Source organism: Berghia stephanieae, chromosome 9 (genome assembly GCF_034508935.2).
Source record: "Berghia stephanieae isolate SIO BIC M18660-M18661 chromosome 9, UCSD_Bste_1.3, whole genome shotgun sequence".
NCBI lineage: Eukaryota > Metazoa > Mollusca > Gastropoda > Nudibranchia > Aeolidiidae > Berghia > Berghia stephanieae.
The window spans coordinates 1,126,619-1,146,618 of record NC_088368.1 but is presented as its reverse complement, the minus strand read 5'-3'; the positions used below and the strand labels follow the sequence as shown (position 1 = coordinate 1,146,618).

Here is a 20,000-nt window from a genome sequence, read left to right as displayed (position 1 = left end):
TGGGGTTCCATCCCCAATTGAGACTGACTGATTTATGGGATGTTTTTTTTCTTGTATTTCTCTCTGTTTTATCTGTCAGTTTTTCATACACACTTTTTCAGATATTTATTCTACACCAGTGCCTGCTCCTTAATTTGGCACCTCGATTCATCCTATAAACTCAACCCAAGTCTGATATTTGAGTGGGGTTCCTGACCTCCCATAGTGGGCAGGGAGGCACTTACTGTGTCTTCTATCCCCCTATATCTGTTTTCCAACTTGCTTTCTGTCTTTGTCTTGGAATCTGGGTGGGGTTCCTTACCTCCCATAGTGGGCAGGATGGCACTTACTGCGTCTTCCATCCCTTTATATCTGTTTTCCGACATGCTTTCTGTCTTTGTCTTGGAATGAGACGACTTGGTTTTGTCCTGGCCCTGGCCAGATGCCCTGGCTGAGAGGGAAACAGTCAAATGTATAGTTAAAGTTTTGGGAGATATTTTTTTCCTTATAAATCATCTCTCTGTTATGTATTGTTATATTTGGTGTTTTGAATGTGTAATGTAAGCATTTGAGTGTATTCCTCTTTGTGGGATCCTTTGCTTGTGTCTGGATGAGACTTTTAGGTGATACTTGTAATCTACATCTGTTCCCTATTTCTACCATTCCCCTTTGTCTTACTTTTCTTGTGTTTCAATCGTGAATCAGGAATAATTTTACCATTCCATTTCCTTCTTTTTTACTGGGGCTGAAAGGACCTAAATGTCTTACAATTCCAACATCTTCTAATTCCTCACTTGCTATTGCCATCTTATTCTCAAGTATTTATTTATTTATCTATTTTTATGTGGTCTAGTGGTATGACACTCACCTTTGGATCGGAAGGTCCTGGCTTCGATTCCCGCTCTGAGAGGTGCATAGTTGAGTCCTTGGAAAAAGGTCTTTACTCACATTCTCTTACCATACTCGGGTGTAAAATGAGTACCACCTGGTAACACTGTTATCTTTTCAGAAAAAAATTGCAATATTTCCAAACAGGCGTCGTGTTTCATCCTACCTGTGAAGTGTTGCTGCTGGCTTGTTACCTTTTGTAAAGCACTCTTAGCACATTAAGTGGATATTGTAGTATATAAAAGCTCAAGTTTTTTAGTTTAATGTTTAAAATGTCTTTGATTCCCCAGTTACCACGTGGGTTCCCTGGCCTTTGGCTCGTTGATCATTTCCATCGTACAACTGATTCGGGCTATCCTGGAATACATTCATCGCAAGCTGAAGCCATCGGAGAACAAAGTGGCCAAATTCATATTGAAGTCAGTCAAACAACTTTCTGTTCTTATTGTCATGTAACACTTTCTTATGTAACACTCATACTTATTCTGTTATCATTGTCATGTAACACTTTCTTATGTAACACTCAGACTTATTCTGTTATCATTGTCATGTAACACTTCCTTATGTAACACTCAGACTTATTCTGTTTTCATTGTCATGTAACACTATCTTATGTAACACTCAGATTTATTCTGTTATCATTGTCATGTAACACTTCCTTATGTAACACTCAGACTTATTCTGTTACCATTGTCATGTAACACTTCCTTATGTAACACTCAGACTTATTCTGTTTTCATTGTCATGTAACACTATCTTATGTAACACTCAGACTTATTCTGTTACCATTGTCATGTAACACTATCTTATGTAACACTCAGATTTATTCTGTTATCATTGTCATGTAACACTATCTTATGTAACACTCAGATTTATTCTGTTTTCATTGTCATGTAACACTTCATTATGTAACACTCAGACTTATTCTGTTTTCATTGTCATGTAACACTTTCTTATGTAACACTCAGACTTATTCTGTTTTCATTGTCATGTAACACTTCATTATGTAACACTCAGACTTATTCTGTTATCATTGTCATGTAACACTCACTTATGTAACACTCAGACTTATTCTGTTTTCATTGTCATGTAACACTTTCTTATGTAACACTCAGACTTATTCTGTTTTCATTGTCATGTAACACTTTCTTATGTAACACTCAGATTTATTCTGTTTTTATTGTCATGTAACACTTCATTATGTAACACTCAGACTTATTCTGTTATCATTGTCATGTAACACTCACTTATGTAACACTCAGACTTATTCTGTTTTCATTGTCATGTAACACTCCCTTATGTAACACTCAGATTTATTCTGTTATCATTGTCATATAACACTTACTTATGTAACACTCAGAGTTATTATGTTCTTATAGTTTTTGGAGATGATATTTTTTTTCATTGAAAATCATCTCTCTGTTATGTAATGTAATTTTTTTTTATTTTTAAGATATGATTTATTAACATTTGAGTGAATTCCTATTAGTGGAATCTTGTGCTGGTGACTGGGTGAAACTTGGGTAATCTCAAACCAAATACACTGATAGTGTACCCTTGGAATCTACACCTGTTCCCTATTTGAACTATTTCCCCTTGTCTTACTTTTTCCTCAAGTCCTTTTAATTGTACATCTAGAATGTTTTTATCACTATCCCATTTTCATCCTTTTTACTGGCGCTGGGATAACCTAAATGTGTTACAAACGCCTTAAAACCCTTAAAAACAAAACATACAACCAAAATGTGTACTGAGGAAGAACAGACAGTCTATCTGTGATCATCTTCCTCTTCTTCATTCTGTAGATTCCCCCCTTTCACGTTACACTTGTGAAAAAAACCTTTTTATTGATTTGTTTGTTTTTCTACCAGATGTCTGGGCTGTTGTTTTTGGTGTCTGGAGAAATTCCTGCGATTCGTCAACAAGAATGCCTACATCATTGTGAGTCGTTGACTTGAAGGATGTTTTAAATAATGATGCAACCATCATCATCATCCTCATCTCAACATCATCATCATTATCGCTATTATCATTATCATCATCATCATCATTATTGCTATTATCATCATCAGCATCATCATCATCATATCATCATCACCATCATCATTATCATCAACATCATCATCACATCTTCCTCCTCCTCCTTATTATCATCGTCATCATCGTATCTTCCTCCTCCGTATCATCATCATTGTTATGCCCCAAGAATGATACTTACAGACACCAGTGACTGGATGACACTGGAAAGCTTTTGTTGAATTTATCTCAGATGATCTGCGGTGATCTCGATTGGTTTCTAATTTATCTTGGTAGATTGCTGCAATTTTGATACAAATATCTCAACTTTGGAATATTTATTTTATCATCTCGGCAGATTGCAATTCATGGAAACAATTTCTGTTCAGCTGCTAAGGACGGGTTTTTCTTGGTCATGAGAAATATTCTTAGGTAAGCCCTATCGAAGAAGTACCTACACTATTTCTTTCCTTGATTAAAATAATAACAACGATGCACTATGAGACTTTGGCATGACCAAAAAATTATAAAAGAAATGACGGCATTGCTATTTATTCTCTTGTTGCAGGGCTGCCGTGTTAGACAAAGTGTGTGACTTCATCATGTTTGTTTATTTATTCTCTTGTTGCAGGGCTGCCGTGTTAGACAAAGTGTGTGACTTCATCATGTGTGTTTATTTATTCTCTTGTTGCAGGGCTGCTGTGTTAGACAAAGTGTGTGACTTCATCATGTTTGTTTATTTATTCTCTTGTTGCAGGGCTGCCGTGTTAGACAAAGTGTGTGACTTCATCATATTTGTTTCCAAGGTTATTGTAGCAGCTCTCATTGGTACGTTATGACTTATTTATCTATTTTCACTTCTATTCACAAGTCATAAACACCAAAATTGTTCTGCTATTAGTAGAAAAGTAGAGAGTTGGTGCAGGTTTTTGGGTTTGTTTGTCGGGGGAGTTTTTTTTGGAAGTTTTTTTTTTTGAAAAAAAAAGAAAATTAGATTGAAATGAAAAGATTGTACAAAAAATGGAGTAACGAGTAACAACGGGTGTTTTGAATATTTGGTTGAAAAGGCATTTCAAGAAAAAAAAAGTATAGTGTAAAACTAAAGCAAAAAACTTTGATCTTGAACGTAATTCACTCAATGATTCTTGAAAATGTAAAGTGCCTTGAGCACCTTTAGTGGATATTGTGCTTTCAAATGCTCAAGTATGTTTTGTTTTTATCCCCCCCCCCCCCCTGTCCCATTCCAGGTGTGGCCTCATACTTCTGGTTCCGAGATGATGCTGATTATTTTGAAGGAATCGTGCCCAAACTCAACTACTTCTTTGTGCCAGTCATTGTAAGTTTTCTGGTTTTGGGTTTGGGTTACAAGTCAGTCTCACGTCCATTCAGTTTTATTTAGAGGAAGAAAAACAAAAGCAAGAGAGAGAGAGAGAGAGAGGAATAAGAGGAGGAGGAGGAGGAGTAGGTAGTGAAGAAGAAGATGTAGAAATGACGTCAGTTGGCATTGGTGGCCATTTTGGAAATATCAATGTGTTCAAAGTTCCTGGCATGGATTAATGATTGGTCCAATGAGTGATTGATCCAATGATTGATTGATCCAATGAATGATTGATCCAATGATTGATTGATACAATGATTGATTGATTGATCCAATGATTGATTGATTGATCCAATGATTGATTGATACAATGATTGATTGATCCAATGATTGATTGATCCAATGAATGATTGATCCAATGATTGATTGATTGATCCAATGATTGATTGATTGATCCAATGATTGATTGATCCAATGAGTGATTGATCCAATGATTGATTGATCCAATGAATGATTGATCCAATGATTGATTGATCCAATGATTGATTGATCCAATGAATGATTGATCCAATGATTGATTGATTGATCCAATGATTGATTGATTGATCCAATGATTGATTGATCCAATGAGTGATTGATCCAATGATTGATTGATCCAATGAATGATTGATCCAATGATTGATTGATCCAATGATTGATTGATCCAATGAATGATTGATCCAATGATTGATTGATTGATCCAATGGTTGATTGATTGATCCAATGAATGATTGATTGATCCAATGATTGATTGATCCAATGAATGATTGATCCAATGATTGATTGATTGATCCAATGATTGATTGATCCAATGAATGATTGATTGATCCAATGAATGATTGATTGATCCAATGATTGATTGATTGATCCAATGAATGATTGATTGATTCTATCATCTCCACAGGTGGTGGTGATTGGGGCTTACATCATTGCCGATTGCTTCTTTGACGTGTACAGCATGGGAGTGGACACACTGTTCCTTTGTTTCTGTAAGTCATCGTCCATCGTAATGGGGGTCACCGTCCTTCATGGTGGGGGTCACCGTGCATCATGGTGGGGGTCACCATCTATCATGATGGGGGTCGCCGTCCATCATGATTTGGGTCACCGTCCATCATGGTGGGGGTCACCGTCCATCATGGTGGGGGTCACCATCCATCATGATGGGGGTCACCGTCCATCATGATTTGGGTCACCGTCCATCATGGTGGGGGTCACCGTCCATCATGGTGGGGGTCACTGTCCTTCATGGTGGGGGTTACCGTCCTTCATGGTGGGGGTCACTGTCCATCATGGTGGGGGTCACCGTCCATCATGATGGGGGTTACCGTCCATCATGATTTGGGTTACCGTCCATCATGGTGGGGGTCACCGTCCATCATGGTGGGGGTCACTGTCCTTCATGGTGGGGGTTACCGTCCTTCATGGTGGGGGTCACTGTCCATCATGGTGGGGGTCACCATCCATCATGGTGGGGGTCACCGTCCATCATGGTGGGGGTCACCGTCCATCTTGATAGGGGTCACCGTCCATCATGGTCGGGGTCACCGTCCATCATGGTGGGGGTCACCGTCCATCATGGTGGGGGTAACCGTCCATCATGGTGGGGGTTACCGTCCTTCATGGTGGGGGTGACCGTCCTTCATGGTGGGGGTCACCGTCCATCTTGATGGGGGTCACCGTCCATCATGGTGGGGGTAACCGTCCATCATGGTGGGGGTCACCGTCCATCATGGTGGGGGTAACCGTCCATCATGGTGGGGGTTACCGTCCTTCATGGTGGGGGTCACCGTCCATCATGGTGGGGGTCACCGTCCATCATGGTGGGGGTCACTGTCCATTGTGATGGGGATTAGAACGAAGACACGAATGGTTTGCTATTCATGGGATCGTGACATAAATGAAATAAATTTGAATTCCCTTTATCCATATCCCTGGGGAAATTTGTCCTATTTTCAGAGAAGATTGAAATATTCTTGACATCAGTCGGATAGTTAGGGTGAGGTGACTTGTTCAAGGCGAGACAGTGCGTCGATTTGGGACTTGAACTTGGTTCTTTAAGGGCATTAAGCTAAGACCATTCCACTTCATTCAAGTCGGTGGTATTTCTGTTACTGCTCTTATTTTGAAAACCAGCAAGGCTGTCGTTGTAACAGTTTATAATCGGAGAAATTTGGACTCGAATGAAATTGTCAAAGGTGACAGGCTTGGCAATTTTATTTGTTTTGTTTATTTTTCACTTTTACAAAATGGAGACTAAAAACATTTTCTGGTTCACTCGGCCTGATCATACATTTATAAAGTACTACACTTGAACAAAAATGTTATTTTTTTTCTGAATAACTTATTCTAGTTCACGGCAAAGTCCTTTTATTCAACACATTGAGATTCGAATAGGATGTGATTTTACCCATCTTCAAAATGAATAAATGATGATGATGATAATAATAATGATGATGATGATGATGATGATGATGATGATGATGATGATAACGATTAATAATGATAATATGATACTAATATTTTTTTTATTTAAAAAAAATTAAAATAAATATTAAATATTTTCCCTTTTTTTTTTTCAGTGGAAGATTTGGAGCGAAATGACGGCTCACAAGAGAGGCCATACTATATGAGCAAGACTGAAAACTTGCGCCATTTGCTTTTTGAACCCAAATAAGTGGAATGGTGAAATAATTAGTGATTGTGTTGTGTATTTTATCCCATCAAATACTCATTACCAGCTGGAGAGAATTTGGAATATCATAGGCGTTGTCATGTGGTCATTGTTTCCTTTATGGTCTATAGGGTAACATTCAATTTTTAGTTTGGTGTGTGTCATTTTTACAAACATTTATCTATTTATACGAAACTATTTGATACTATGCCATTGAAAGTTAGTAACCTTGAAATAATACGTCTTGTTCGATTATGTTGATTATTATTTTGTCCTTTTTTCTGTGGTGTTCAAGATAAAATTCCTAATATTTTGGTCTTTTATTTCTCAAGGATTTTTCCAGTTGGTTTTAGGAAGTATAAATTTTATTGCTAAATGTCTGGAAACTGTCAGTGTTGAGTGGGGATACAGGAGATGGGAACGGAGGCTGGAATGAAATCATGGACATTTGATTTTGTTTAATTTGTGAAGCATTTATTGTACGAGTGACATTGGATTGGGTGAGTTTGTTGTATAATATCACTTGGTCACAATCTCAAACTGATACGGGATGGGGGGTGGGGGTTGAGACAGTTTGTATATTAGATATTCATACACCTACATCTATAAATGTGCTGATGATGTTTGATGTGTTACAACCAAGTCATGACAAATTATTCATTTTATAACAATGTGTAAGTTTGATGTGATACAACAAAGTCATAACAACAAATTATTCATTTATAAAAGTGTGTAAGTTTGATGTGCTACAACCAAGTCATGACAAATTATTCATTTATAACAGTGTGTAAGCCATGGCCTCAAAAGGCATGTTTGGCAAAATCAGGTGTTAAAAAATGGATTTTAAAATGTAAATGACCAGAAATGTTGTTGTGTAGACAGGAAATAAATCAAAGTGGTGACATCGAGTAGCCATCGGTTGGACTTGTTTAATTTTATAACTATAACGACATTGCACACTGGGGATTTTATCATGGCATCCACCCCCCTCCCCCCCCCCCCCCCCCCCCCCCCCCCCCATCGACGGCATAAAACTGATTTTAGGCTTTGGGTGTCACTGATTTCCTTTTTTATTGATTAAAGAAAATAAATTCAATAAAACTTTAGTTCCATCTATAAAAAAATATTTTCTCTATGTACCATTCAATGTATCATTTTACACGTCGCACCGTTACTTTATCCAAATAAAATAGCGATAAGTAATGAAATGTGAGCTTCAATTTATCGAACGAAGACAGAAATGTGGATGTTTCGGATTTCTCCTTTATCAACAAAAACGTGATGAATTCATCATAATTTGTTGATAAAGGGCAAACCCGAAACGTCCACATGATCTGTCTTTGTTCAATAAATTGAAGCTTACTTTTCATCACTTATGGTTATTTCTTCCTCCAATCGTCAAGCAGCAACATGTTCATATGACTTTATCCTGACAATTTGTTATAGGTAGCTAATACTAATATGATCTCTTCATCGACTTTAAACAGCCTGTCATTCCCTCCGTCAGTATTGCTGTGTTGTCGTTGTCGCTCACCCAGCCTGCATGTTCCATGTTTTTACAGTAACCACAAAATGGATATTATTGACTATGCATTTCAATGGACCATTTTTACAGTAACCACAAAATCGATATTATTGACTATGCATTTCAATGGACCATTACCTGATTTTTAAAAATCTTCTGCGCTCAGGTTTTTAAGGGCTTTGGCCAATGTTTTACTCCTATTCCAATAGGACTCCAAATCAAGGTGCTGCCTTATTTTAAAATCTTTAATCTTTTTTAAAAAGTGTGTTTCATTTGAACTTTAAACCTTTTTTTGTGTGTCTAGATGTTTTATAGTTTGTGTTGATGTGTAAGTCAACCTATTTCACCTACACATAGTTTGTGTTGATGTGTAAGTCAACCTATTTCACCTACACATAGTTTGTGTTGATGTGTAAGTCAACCTATTTCACCTCCATAGGAATGTTTATAGGATCGGCATTTTGCACCTTTTCCTCTGTCCACCTAGCAGTGATTAGGTATCTGGGTCTGTTAGATCTGGTGGAAAGTACCTTACAATTAGACTGGCATCTGACTAAAGAGTAGCAACAAATTACTACTGTCCATGTAGCACGATAGAAATGGGAACAAACTCCTATGGAATGGCACACATCCAAAAATAGGATTTGACCAGTAATGGGAACAAACTCCTATGGAATGGCACACATCCAAAAATAGGATTTGACCAGTAATGGGAACAAACTCCTATGGAATGGCACACATCCAAAAATAGGATTTGACCAGTAATGGGAACAAACTCCTATGGAATGGCACACATCCAAAAATAGGATTTGACCAGTAATGGGAACAAACTCCTATGGAATGGCACACATCCAAAAATAGGATTTGACCAGTAATGGGAACAAACTCCTATGGAATGGCACACATCCAAAAATAGGATTTGACGAGTACGGTCTGGTAGAATTTTATATTCATTCTGGTTTTAAGTTTTTTTTTGTTTTTTTAAGGTCTGAAAAATTGTGTATGAAACGGTGCCAGACAAAGTAAAAAAGGAAAAAAAACCCTCTAAAAAGTCAGTCATCCGTGACCGAGGTCGAGGAAGACTGTTTTTTGTTTTGTTTTTTTTGGGGGGGGGGGGGGGGTTCAAGTATTTTTCTTTCTGTCTCAAACAGTTAAAGTGAATTCTAGACAAAAGAAGCGAAACAAAGTCTTCTCTGATATTTTAAAATGACACACGTCGTATTAAAATACACACAACGTTCAAGTTTTCCCATTTTTAAACCATTTTTGCTTATATAAAAATTATAACTTGGTATATTTATAAATATATATATTTTCTTTCCTGGCATGATAAATGATGATTGTTTGTTATAAAGATTGTGCTTTATTTTATCAATGCATTCAATATGAAGTAAGTGCTATATTATTATTATTATCGACTCATTTAGACCACATTGCCATTGTAATCATCAACACAATATTTATTTATACGTTGTTATACACGGCCACGGCCACGCTCTCTCTCTCTCTCTTTGACTTTCCATTCTTTCCTTTGATTTGGATTCTATTTCTATTTTTATCCTTGACCTCCAGCTGACCCGTCTTGGGACTTGAACTTTATTCTACCAGTGCCTTTTTTTCCCCCCAAGCTCAAATTTTGTCTATTTTTATTGAATGTCTTCAAATTCTGGTTGTGGGACGATGGACAAATCCTGATGGGAAATTGAAGATTTAAAACACTTCAAACTAAAACAAAGAAAAAAAACAACAAAAAAACTTTTTGAATGCAAATCTTTGTTCAAGTCAAAATTGTATAAAAGTCATTTTATTTTATTTTTTATTATCAATGTTGGAGAAGGATTTGTTTTCGAAAAAAAATTGTTTTTATTCTTTGTTTTGGTCCAAGTCTATTCGTGATATTTTTCATTTTCATTGTTGCCTCCCTTCTTTCTTTCAATTTTGTTTGTTCATCACCTGCCTAATCTGAAAATGCCTTGTCATTGTCGTGCTGTCTTTTGTCTATGCAAATATTGTATTCTAAGTGCTTATTTGATTTATTTTTGATTTTAAGCATATAAATATTATATATATATACGTGTGTGTGTGTGTGTCTATTTTTCCACAAACATCAAATTGTATCACGTGTATTGTCAACAGTTTTCTATTGAAAACTTTTTAATCCTTGTGTGAAATCTAATGGTGAAGACTGCAGCATTTGTTAATTTTATTATTATTATTGTCAAAACACAACCGTGGAATGGGCTGACCATTAGAGGCCACTTTTTGAACATCTTTATATGATGTAATATCTTGACATTGAAACAACTGTCCGATGTTCTTCTTCTAAAGTGAGAGGGGAAAAGGTGAAATCCATCAAATGATGTACATTTGACCACCCTTAAATACATTTAAAATAAAAACAAAACAAAAAAAGGCACAAAAGGTCTGAGGGTTTTTTAAAAATGGAATTGGATTCTCACCTGGCCTTGTATTGTATTGCAAACATGATATTCCCACTACAGGAAGCAAGTTACACAAGGAACAAGGGCTTTCACTCTTCAAGACAAGGTAACAATACATGGGATATAACTCCATCATTACGACACATACCAAGACAACTTCGAGCTTATTTCCTATTCATAATGAATGGGAAATAACTGCGTAATTGTTTTTGTATGCATAGTAATGACAGAGTTATGTCCCATGTATTGTTACCTAGTCTTGAAGAGTGATAGCCCTTGTTTGTTCGTATAGTATAACTTACTTCCTGTTATTGTTGTCCATGATGACCTTACTGGACATGTAATAAAAATGTCCAATAGACAACTCTATAATATCGTCTGTCTTTACAATCATCTGTTAGGGTCAAAGTTCAAATTGGAATCTTTGTGTTGGAGAACATCTAGGGATAGAATCTGTGACAGACACATTCCCACAATGAACGCCCTATAGAATCATGGGAAATCATGGTGGTGATTTTGTCTGGTTGGTTGGTTCTTGGTTTTCATATTCACTCTCTGACTGGGCTTTTTTCATCTGACCACGTGTTATTTGGTTTTGTGTTGTTTATTCCATAGTGAAAAATGCGTACAGCTGAAAGTTCCAGCAATTTACCTTTTTTTAAAGGGGAGAAGAGTGGAATAGACCCTGCATCACAAAGCAAAGGAGGGGAGGGTGGGGGGTTGGTTTGTATGAAGATATGTATGTATGTATTTAGAGAGTATGCATATATATATATATATATATATATATATATATATATACACAGTAAAATTACTTTAAACCGAAAAATACCTTAAAACGCAAAGAATTTAATAAATTGTACTAGTTTCTTCATTATCTTTGTACAAATTCTTCTGATGAACCGAAATACTTCTAAGCAGGACTTTCTTTAAACCGAAATAACTTGAGAGCACCTTCCCTCTTTCTCTCTCTATTTTTCTTCAAAAATTTGGGAAGGTGGCCACACATAATAATGCCCGGCAATATTAAACAAAGAGCGAAAGTGTAAGATGAGGGTGAGGGTATGGGTGGGGTTGAGGGCTAGACAAATACTTCAATCACTGCACTTGTGCTTGGCCATCACCACATTCGTGCAGACTGGAAAAGGAAGACAACGGGTGACTGGCAGGCGAAAAAGTAAGAAAGAGGGGGAGGTAGGGGTGTATCAGGATGTTCTCGCTCTTGTGTTGATGGTTTGGAACTGACTGGATTTTCAACACGACAATAAGGGGGGGGGGGGGGGGGTAGACAACTTACCATTGACATGCCATTTCATTTCCACTTTGTTTAAATGTGTATGTGAGGGTGTGAAAGGGGCGGGGGGGGGGGGGGGGGGTTCTATGTAATTAGGCCTTTGAACCTAATGGCTTGTCAACAAAAGAGGGGGGTGTAGTAGACAGCTTAGCAATGACATGCCTTTTCATTTTCATTTCACTTCACCTCTGAGTAGCTGCGCATCATTCATTATCAATTATCGCACACGAACTTTTGATCTTATTTTAGCTTTACATTTTACTTAAAGATGTTTAAAATAAAGCACTACTTATTATACGTTAAAATAATTGAGCAAGACGGGGAGATATGTTAAAAAACACGGTATCCATACTCAACTTTTTCAACAATTTTGAATGGAAAAACAAAACCCCAAAAATATTTTTTAAATACATCCAAAAAAAAAAAAAAATAAATAAAATAAAATTTTTAAAAATTAAAAAAATTAAATGGTTACCAAGACGGCATTTATTCAACAACTTTGTTTAAGGGCAAACAACCCGTGTTGCGATTAAATGAGCAATGAAAAAGTACCACCCTTGAAAAACATCGCAAAACGGGAACTTGCTTTAAACCAAAATGTCTTTAAACCGAAATGCTTTAGAAGGTCCCCAAAATTTCGGTTTAAAGTAATTCTACTGTATATATATATATATATATATATAGGTGTATGTAAGCATATATTATAAAAATATGTGTATTATTACTATCATCATCTATATTTTAGTGTGCCCATGTCTATGTGTATGTATGTATGTATGTATGTATGTATGTATGTATGTATGTATGTATGTATGTAATAAAAATATTTTTATTATTTCTATTATCATCATTAGTGTATTCTTTCATACGTCCATATTCAAAATATTTTTAATAAAACTTATTCTAAAACAGTAGGTATTTGATTTTTTTATATTATCATCATTGCTATTTATTTCAGTGGAACGAACTTGATGGGGTGAGTGTAGTTAGTTTGAGATCACCTAGAATCACAGGTCTCCACTAAGAGGAACACACTCAATGTTTAAAAATCATAATAGAATATGTAAAACAAAAAAAATAACACAGTGCATAACAGGGGGATGATTTACAAGGAAAAAAATATCCTCACCCAAAACTTAACGATACATTTGACTGCTTCTCTCTCAGCCATGGACTCCGATGAGGGAAAGGACAAACACAGACAAAGACAAGTTGGAAAACAGATATAGGGGATAGAAGACACAGTGTCAGTGACGTCCCTGCCAACTATGGGAGGTCAAGACACCCTATCTGGGAACATCGGACAGGTTATTTCAATGTCAAGATATATCATAAGGACGTCAAAAAACTGCCCTGAGACCAACCGTTGCCTTCGTAAACTTTTTGCCTGACACTGACCAAAAAATGACGTCAAAAGACAAGTCTTTGGCCACAAAAGAAATCGTGAGTTGTATTCAATAGTTCAACCAATGGAATCACTTGTTTCTTGAGCTCTACTAACGGCAACTCACTAAACGCTACACAAACCTAAAAATGATGTCAAACTATAAGTCCTAGAGGGTTCTAGTGTCAGGCTATAAATTAACGAAGGCTACTGTTCTAGTGTCAGGCTATATGTTAACAATGGCTACGGTTCTAGTGTCAGGATATATGATAACGATGGCTATGGTTCTAGTCTCAGGCTATATGTTAACGATGGCTACGGTTCTAGTATCAGGATATATGTTAACGATGGCTACGGTTCTAGTGTCAGGCTATAAGTTAACGATGGCTACGGTTCTAGTGTCAGGCTATAAGTTAATGATCTACGGTTCTAGTGTCAGGCTATATGTTAATGATCTACGGTTCTAGTGCAGGCTATATGTTAATGATGTCTACAGTTCCAGTGTCAGGCTATATGTTAATGATGGCTACGGTTCTAGTGTCAGGCTATATGTTAATGATCTACGGTTCTAGTGTCAGGCTATATGTTAATGATCTACGGTTCTAGTGTCAGGCTATATGTTAATGATGGCTACAGTTCTAGTTCTAGTGTCAGGCTATATGTTAATGATGGCTACAGTTCTAGTGTCGGGCTATATGTTAATGATCTACGGTTCTAGTGTCAGGCTATATGTTAATGATGGCTACGGTTCTAGTTCTAGTGTCAGGCTATATGTTAATGATGGCTACAGTTCTAGTGTCGGGCTATATGTTAATGATCTACGGTTCTAGTGTCAGGCTATATGTTAATGATGGCTACAGTTCTAGTGTCAGGCTATAAGTTAATGATCTACGGTTCTAGTGTCAGGCTATATGTTAATGATCTACGGTTCTAGTGCAGGCTATATGTTAATGATCTACAGTTCCAGTGTCAGGCTATATGTTAATGATGGCTACGGTTCTAGTGTTAGGCTATATGTTAACGATGGCTACGGTTCTAGTGTCGGGCTATATGTTAATGATCTACGGTTCTAGTTCTAGTGTCAGGCTATATGTTAATGATGGCTACGGTTCTAGTGTTAGGCTATATGTTAACGATGGCTACGGTTCTAGTGTCGGGCTATATGTTAATGATCTACGGTTCTAGTTCTAGTGTCAGGCTATATGTTAATGATCTACGGTTCTAGTGTCAGGCTATATGTTAATGATCTACGGTTCTAGTTCTAGTGTCAGGCTATATGTTAATGATCTACGGTTCTAGTTCTAGTGTCAGGCTATATGTTAATGATCTACGGTTCTAGTTCTAGTGTCAGGCTATATGTTAATGATCTACGGTTCTAGTGTCAGGCTATATGTTAATGATCTACGGTTCTAGTGTTAGGCTATATGTTAACGATGGCTACGGTTCTAGTGTCGGGCTATATGTTAATGATCTACGGTTCTAGTTCTAGTGTCAGGCTATATGTTAATGATGGCTACGGTTCTAGTGTTAGGCTATATGTTAACGATGGCTACGGTTCTAGTGTCGGGCTATATGTTAATGATCTACGGTTCTAGTTCTAGTGTCAGGCTATATGTTAATGATCTACGGTTCTAGTGTCAGGCTATATGTTAATGATCTACGGTTCTAGTTCTAGTGTCAGGCTATATGTTAATGATCTACGGTTCTAGTTCTAGTGTCAGGCTATATGTTAATGATCTACGGTTCTAGTTCTAGTGTCAGGCTATATGTTAATGATCTACGGTTCTAGTGTCAGGCTATATGTTAATGATCTACGGTTCTAGTGTCAGGCTATATGTTAATGATGGCTACGGTTCTAGTTCTAGTGTCAGGCTATATGTTATCGATGGCTACGGACCAACTGGCCTTAGTCACCCCATTCCACAGTAATGATAATGTTTTATTTTTGTTTTTAACCCATTGCCGCCCAAATCGCCTGTAATCGCCCGCTCAAAAAACATCTCAAACAGTCCAAATCGCCCGATATCGCCCGCCAGGTACCCAGCATCTTTGAACCCGTAAACTAAAAACGTGTGTAGAACCACTTCTTTTTATTTAGAAAACGAAAGTAGAGAAAGAGTGAAAGTGAAACGAGAAATTTCCCGATCGTTTTTATCTCAATTTGTTTGTCTGCTGTGATTTTTTGAAGTTTGTCGACCAAATCTGTTGTGGTAACGTCCTTTTTAAAAATTTTTTTTGCTGGAATGGCGTTTGAATTCCTCAATTCTCGGGCGTGATCAACGTTTTTTAATGGATATTGATGATGATAGTACTCATTCAGACACTGAATCAGACATTGAGGTTGAGTTGGATGCGTATTTTCATGACATTGACAATGGATTTCATGTGTTTTAATAATATTACATATTTTTCAACTTTAACATTTTTTTTTTCAAATCAAAATATGAATCAATAGTCCAAAACAATAGATCAAATTAAAGGCCATTCATTCTTCTTTCCAAAACAGCTTTTATTTTGTTTCTAGCATGCCTCACATTCTTGCAATTAATTTTTTAATGAAGTGTACTATGACATTTGGAAGAGTTATCTCCCCTCGCATGGTCTGTGAGAGACATTTTTTCAGATTATGCCCGGGCAGCAATGGGTTAAGGTTTTCACGGCACTTGCAACACATTCAGGTCATATCAGCGCCAGTACAAAGGAAGAAAATTGGATAGTAAAAACATTCTAGATGTACAATTAAAAGGACTTGATGGAAAAGTAAGTCAAGGGGAATGGTTCAAATAGGGAACAGATGTGGATTCCAAGAGCAAACATCAGTGTACTTGGTTTGAGATCACCTCAAAGTCTCACCCAGACACCAGCACAAGATCCCACTAAGAGGAACACACTCAAATGTTTACAAATCATATGTTAAAAATACAAAAATAACAGTAAATAACAGAGAGATGATTTACAAGGGAAAAAAATATCTCCCAAAACAAGAAACTATACATTCGACTGTTTCCCTCTCAGTCAAGGACTCCGACCAAGGTCAGGACAAAACTAAGCAATCTCACCCCAAGACAAAGACAGAAAGCAATTGGAAAACAGATAAGAGGGGATAGAAGACACAGTAAGTACCTCCCTGCCCGCTATGGGAGGTAGGACAGTAATGATAAGAATTCTTTTTTTTTTTCCAAATCAACAAATAAACCAGTATCGTATCATTGTGACCAATTCTTGATTTATATTCTGCATATCATAAAATATAACATCATAGTATAGTAAATAACAGGTAATACAACATGGTCTAAAACGTCACATTGTGTGAGGACCAGCCGTAGACACATTCAGTCATAAACAACGTGAGGACTTGCGTACTTCAGTCAGCAAAATGCAAACATCCCTTAAATGGGAATTTGTAAAAAATTAATGACTTGTAAAAATAATCTTGAAGCTTCTCATTCGAAATCCGATTTTAGTGGAAATCAAATCTTGCAACACTTGAGGTCATAACAGTGACCGTGAACAGTACAGCACCAGCAATTGGATGATCATACAAATGCAATTGTAATAAAAAACTGTGGATCTAGTGTTGACATGTTATTCATTCAAAGTAAAAACTGACAAGACAAATCAGTTAAAGACAAACAAGAAAAAAATAATCCAAAAATCGATTCCACCTTGAACCTGGTCTGTGGTCAATGAAGAATCTACCCCCCCCCCCCCCCCCCCCTCCCCCTTCTCTCACTCCGTGACATAAAACAATGTACGAATGAGTTTTAAAAATGATACAGCAATATGGATTATATAAATATAATGGAAATATGATCCTCAATGGGGGAGGGGGGGGGGGGATCTCCAATAAATGAACCATTTATTTGACAGTTCTCTCAACTAAAGGAATAGGAGGAAGTGAGTGGCCATTACTCAGTGCAATCTCTAATATAACATGTCAATGTTACTCATTGTGGATTCTGATTATGTGAATGTGAGATTTATTATTTTTTAAAAACCAATGAAAATAAAATGAAATGCCTTTTTGACAATGTATGTGGTTTGATCATAGACGGACGGTCGTTTGAATGAAATAGGTTATTACTGAAGGAGAGACAGGTCAAGATTGAAGTCCCTTGTACTTAGACTATTCAACCACACTCTGTAAAAACATGTATTGAAAATGCTGGCCAGAATAGTCGTCCTTCAAACCTGAGACTGCTATAAGATAAGGCTCATTTAAATCAATCAATATAAATTTGAAGGATGACTTTTCTGGCCAGCATTTTCATGTTGGTTTGAGAGTATTTCTATGACAACAATGGGACCTCTACAATTTGGGTTATCAGACCTGTCAATACGTGCATGTCGGGATGAAGTGGGAGGGGGATGCATAAATTAGGGACGGTGCATCAACTACAATGGGACCTCTACAATTTGGGTTATCAGACCTGTCAATACGTGCATGTCGGGTTGAAGTGGGAGGGGGATGCATAAATTAGGGACGGTGCATCGACTATACAATATTTGGTAAACTGTCTTTGCAAATAGAATAGCAAAAACAACCAACCGTAAATGATTGGAACTAAAATATTATTGCTACAATTCCTCTTTCCTGTTTTTTCTCTTGAAAGCCCAAAATGCAGACGGCAATTTCCTGATATCTCTCTCTCTCTTGGCAAAGGCTGTGTAGGTGGACACACAATTGCCGATGAATCGGTCAGCCCGACCCAGAATAGCCAGGTCAAGGTGAGGATCGGCGGTATCTCCATTCTGCATGATTATTTTTACCTGAGAAAAAACGTTGTGTGAAATGATCAATAGAAATTGTAACAATGATAATCATCATCAATGGAAATTGTAACAATGATAATCATCATCAATGGAAATCGTAACAATGATAATCATCATCAATGGAAATCATAACAATGATAATCATCATCAATGGAAATCATAACAATGATAATCATCATCAATGGAAATCGTAACAATGATAATCATCATCAATGGAAATCGTAACAATGATAATCATCATCAATGGAAATCATAACAATGATAATCATCATCAATGGAAATCATAACAATGATAATCATCATCAATGGAAATCATAATCAATAGAAATCATCATCAATGGAAATCGTAACAATGATAATCATCATCAATAGAAATCATAACAATGATAATCATCATCAATGGAAATCATAACAATGATAATCATCATCAATGGAAATCATAATCAATAGAAATCGTAACAATGATAATCATCATCAATGGAAATCATAACAATGATAATCATCATCAATAGAAATCGTAACAATGATAATCATCATCAATAGAAATCATAACAATGATAATCATCATCAATGGAAATCGTAACAATGATAATCATCATCAATGGAAATCATAACAATGATAATCATCATCAATGGAAATCATAATCAATAGAAATCATCATCAATGGAAATCGTAACAATGATAATCATCATCAATAGAAATCATAACAATGATAATCATCATCAATGGAAATCATAACAATGATAATCATCATCAATGGAAATCATAATCAATAGAAATCATCATCAATGGAAATCGTAACAATGATAATCATCATCAATAGAAATCATAACAATGATAATCATCATCAATGGAAATCATAACAATGATAATCATCATCAATGGAAATCATAATCAATAGAAATCGTAACAATGATAATCATCATCAATGGAAATCGTGACCATGGAAATCATAACAATGATAATCATCATCAAGTATTTAGTTTTTAAGGGTCTTACAGCTATTACGACACATTTAAGTCATATCAGCGCCAGGGTAAAAGAAGAAAATTGGATATTCTAGAATTACAGTTAAAAGGACGTGAGGAAAAGTAAGACAAAGGGAAATGATTCAAATAGGGAACAGATGAAGAACTCAAAAGCACACTATCCGTGTTAGTTTGAGATCACCATAAAGTCTCACCCAGACATATGTAAAAGATCCCACTAAGGTGAATACACTCAATGTTTACAAATCAGATATTCAAAAAAAAAATATCCATAACAGTACATAATAGAAAGATGATTGACAAGGAAAACATATCATCACCCAATAAAATACAAAACACACCAATTTTCTCACACGGACATCGACATGACCAGGGATTTCATGGTCTGCCTTCCTCTGATCAAATACACTTCTCTTATTTTGGATTATACTTCATTTGTGACTCACCTTATCTATCCAGTATGACATCGGGGTGAAGAATGGATCAAAACATGATTTGAATAACACAACACTAGTCATATGGGATAATGGCCCAGACAATAGCCTGATGCACTGACCTAGCTCAGTTGGTAGAGCACTCGCTTCACACACAAAAAGACCCTGATCAATCCTGGGTGCAGTCGAGACATTTTTCTGACCCCCCAGTCCACCCAACAGTGATTAGGTAGCTGGGTCTATTA

At 36.5% G+C, this 20,000-nt stretch overlaps 2 protein-coding genes across 5 annotated transcripts in view; one reads left to right on the top strand and one right to left on the bottom strand.

The window, feature by feature from the left end:
• LOC144980245 (choline transporter-like protein 2) overlaps window positions 1–7,915 on the top strand; it is a 33,331-nt gene extending 25,416 nt beyond the window's left edge. Inside the window, exons 16-22 of the mRNA XM_078927860.1 lie at window positions 1,158–1,286; window positions 2,739–2,808; window positions 3,242–3,315; window positions 3,641–3,711; window positions 4,131–4,219; window positions 5,145–5,229; window positions 6,823–7,915. Coding sequence (XP_078783986.1) covers window positions 1,158–1,286; window positions 2,739–2,808; window positions 3,242–3,315; window positions 3,641–3,711; window positions 4,131–4,219; window positions 5,145–5,229; window positions 6,823–6,917 — 613 coding nt within the window. The 3' untranslated portion in view covers window positions 6,918–7,915. The remainder of the gene's footprint in view (window positions 1–1,157; window positions 1,287–2,738; window positions 2,809–3,241; window positions 3,316–3,640; window positions 3,712–4,130; window positions 4,220–5,144; window positions 5,230–6,822) is intronic.
• Window positions 7,916–16,764: 8,849 nt separating this feature from the next.
• Window positions 16,765–20,000, bottom strand: part of LOC144979442 (GDP-fucose protein O-fucosyltransferase 1-like) — a 22,197-nt gene continuing 18,961 nt past the window's right edge. For all 4 annotated transcript variants that reach the window (XM_078926090.1, XM_078926092.1, XM_078926091.1 and 1 more), the window contains exon 9: window positions 16,765–18,328. In XM_078926090.1, the coding sequence (XP_078782216.1) occupies window positions 18,137–18,328 (192 nt within the window). In that variant the 3' untranslated portion in view covers window positions 16,765–18,136. The remainder of the gene's footprint in view (window positions 18,329–20,000) is intronic.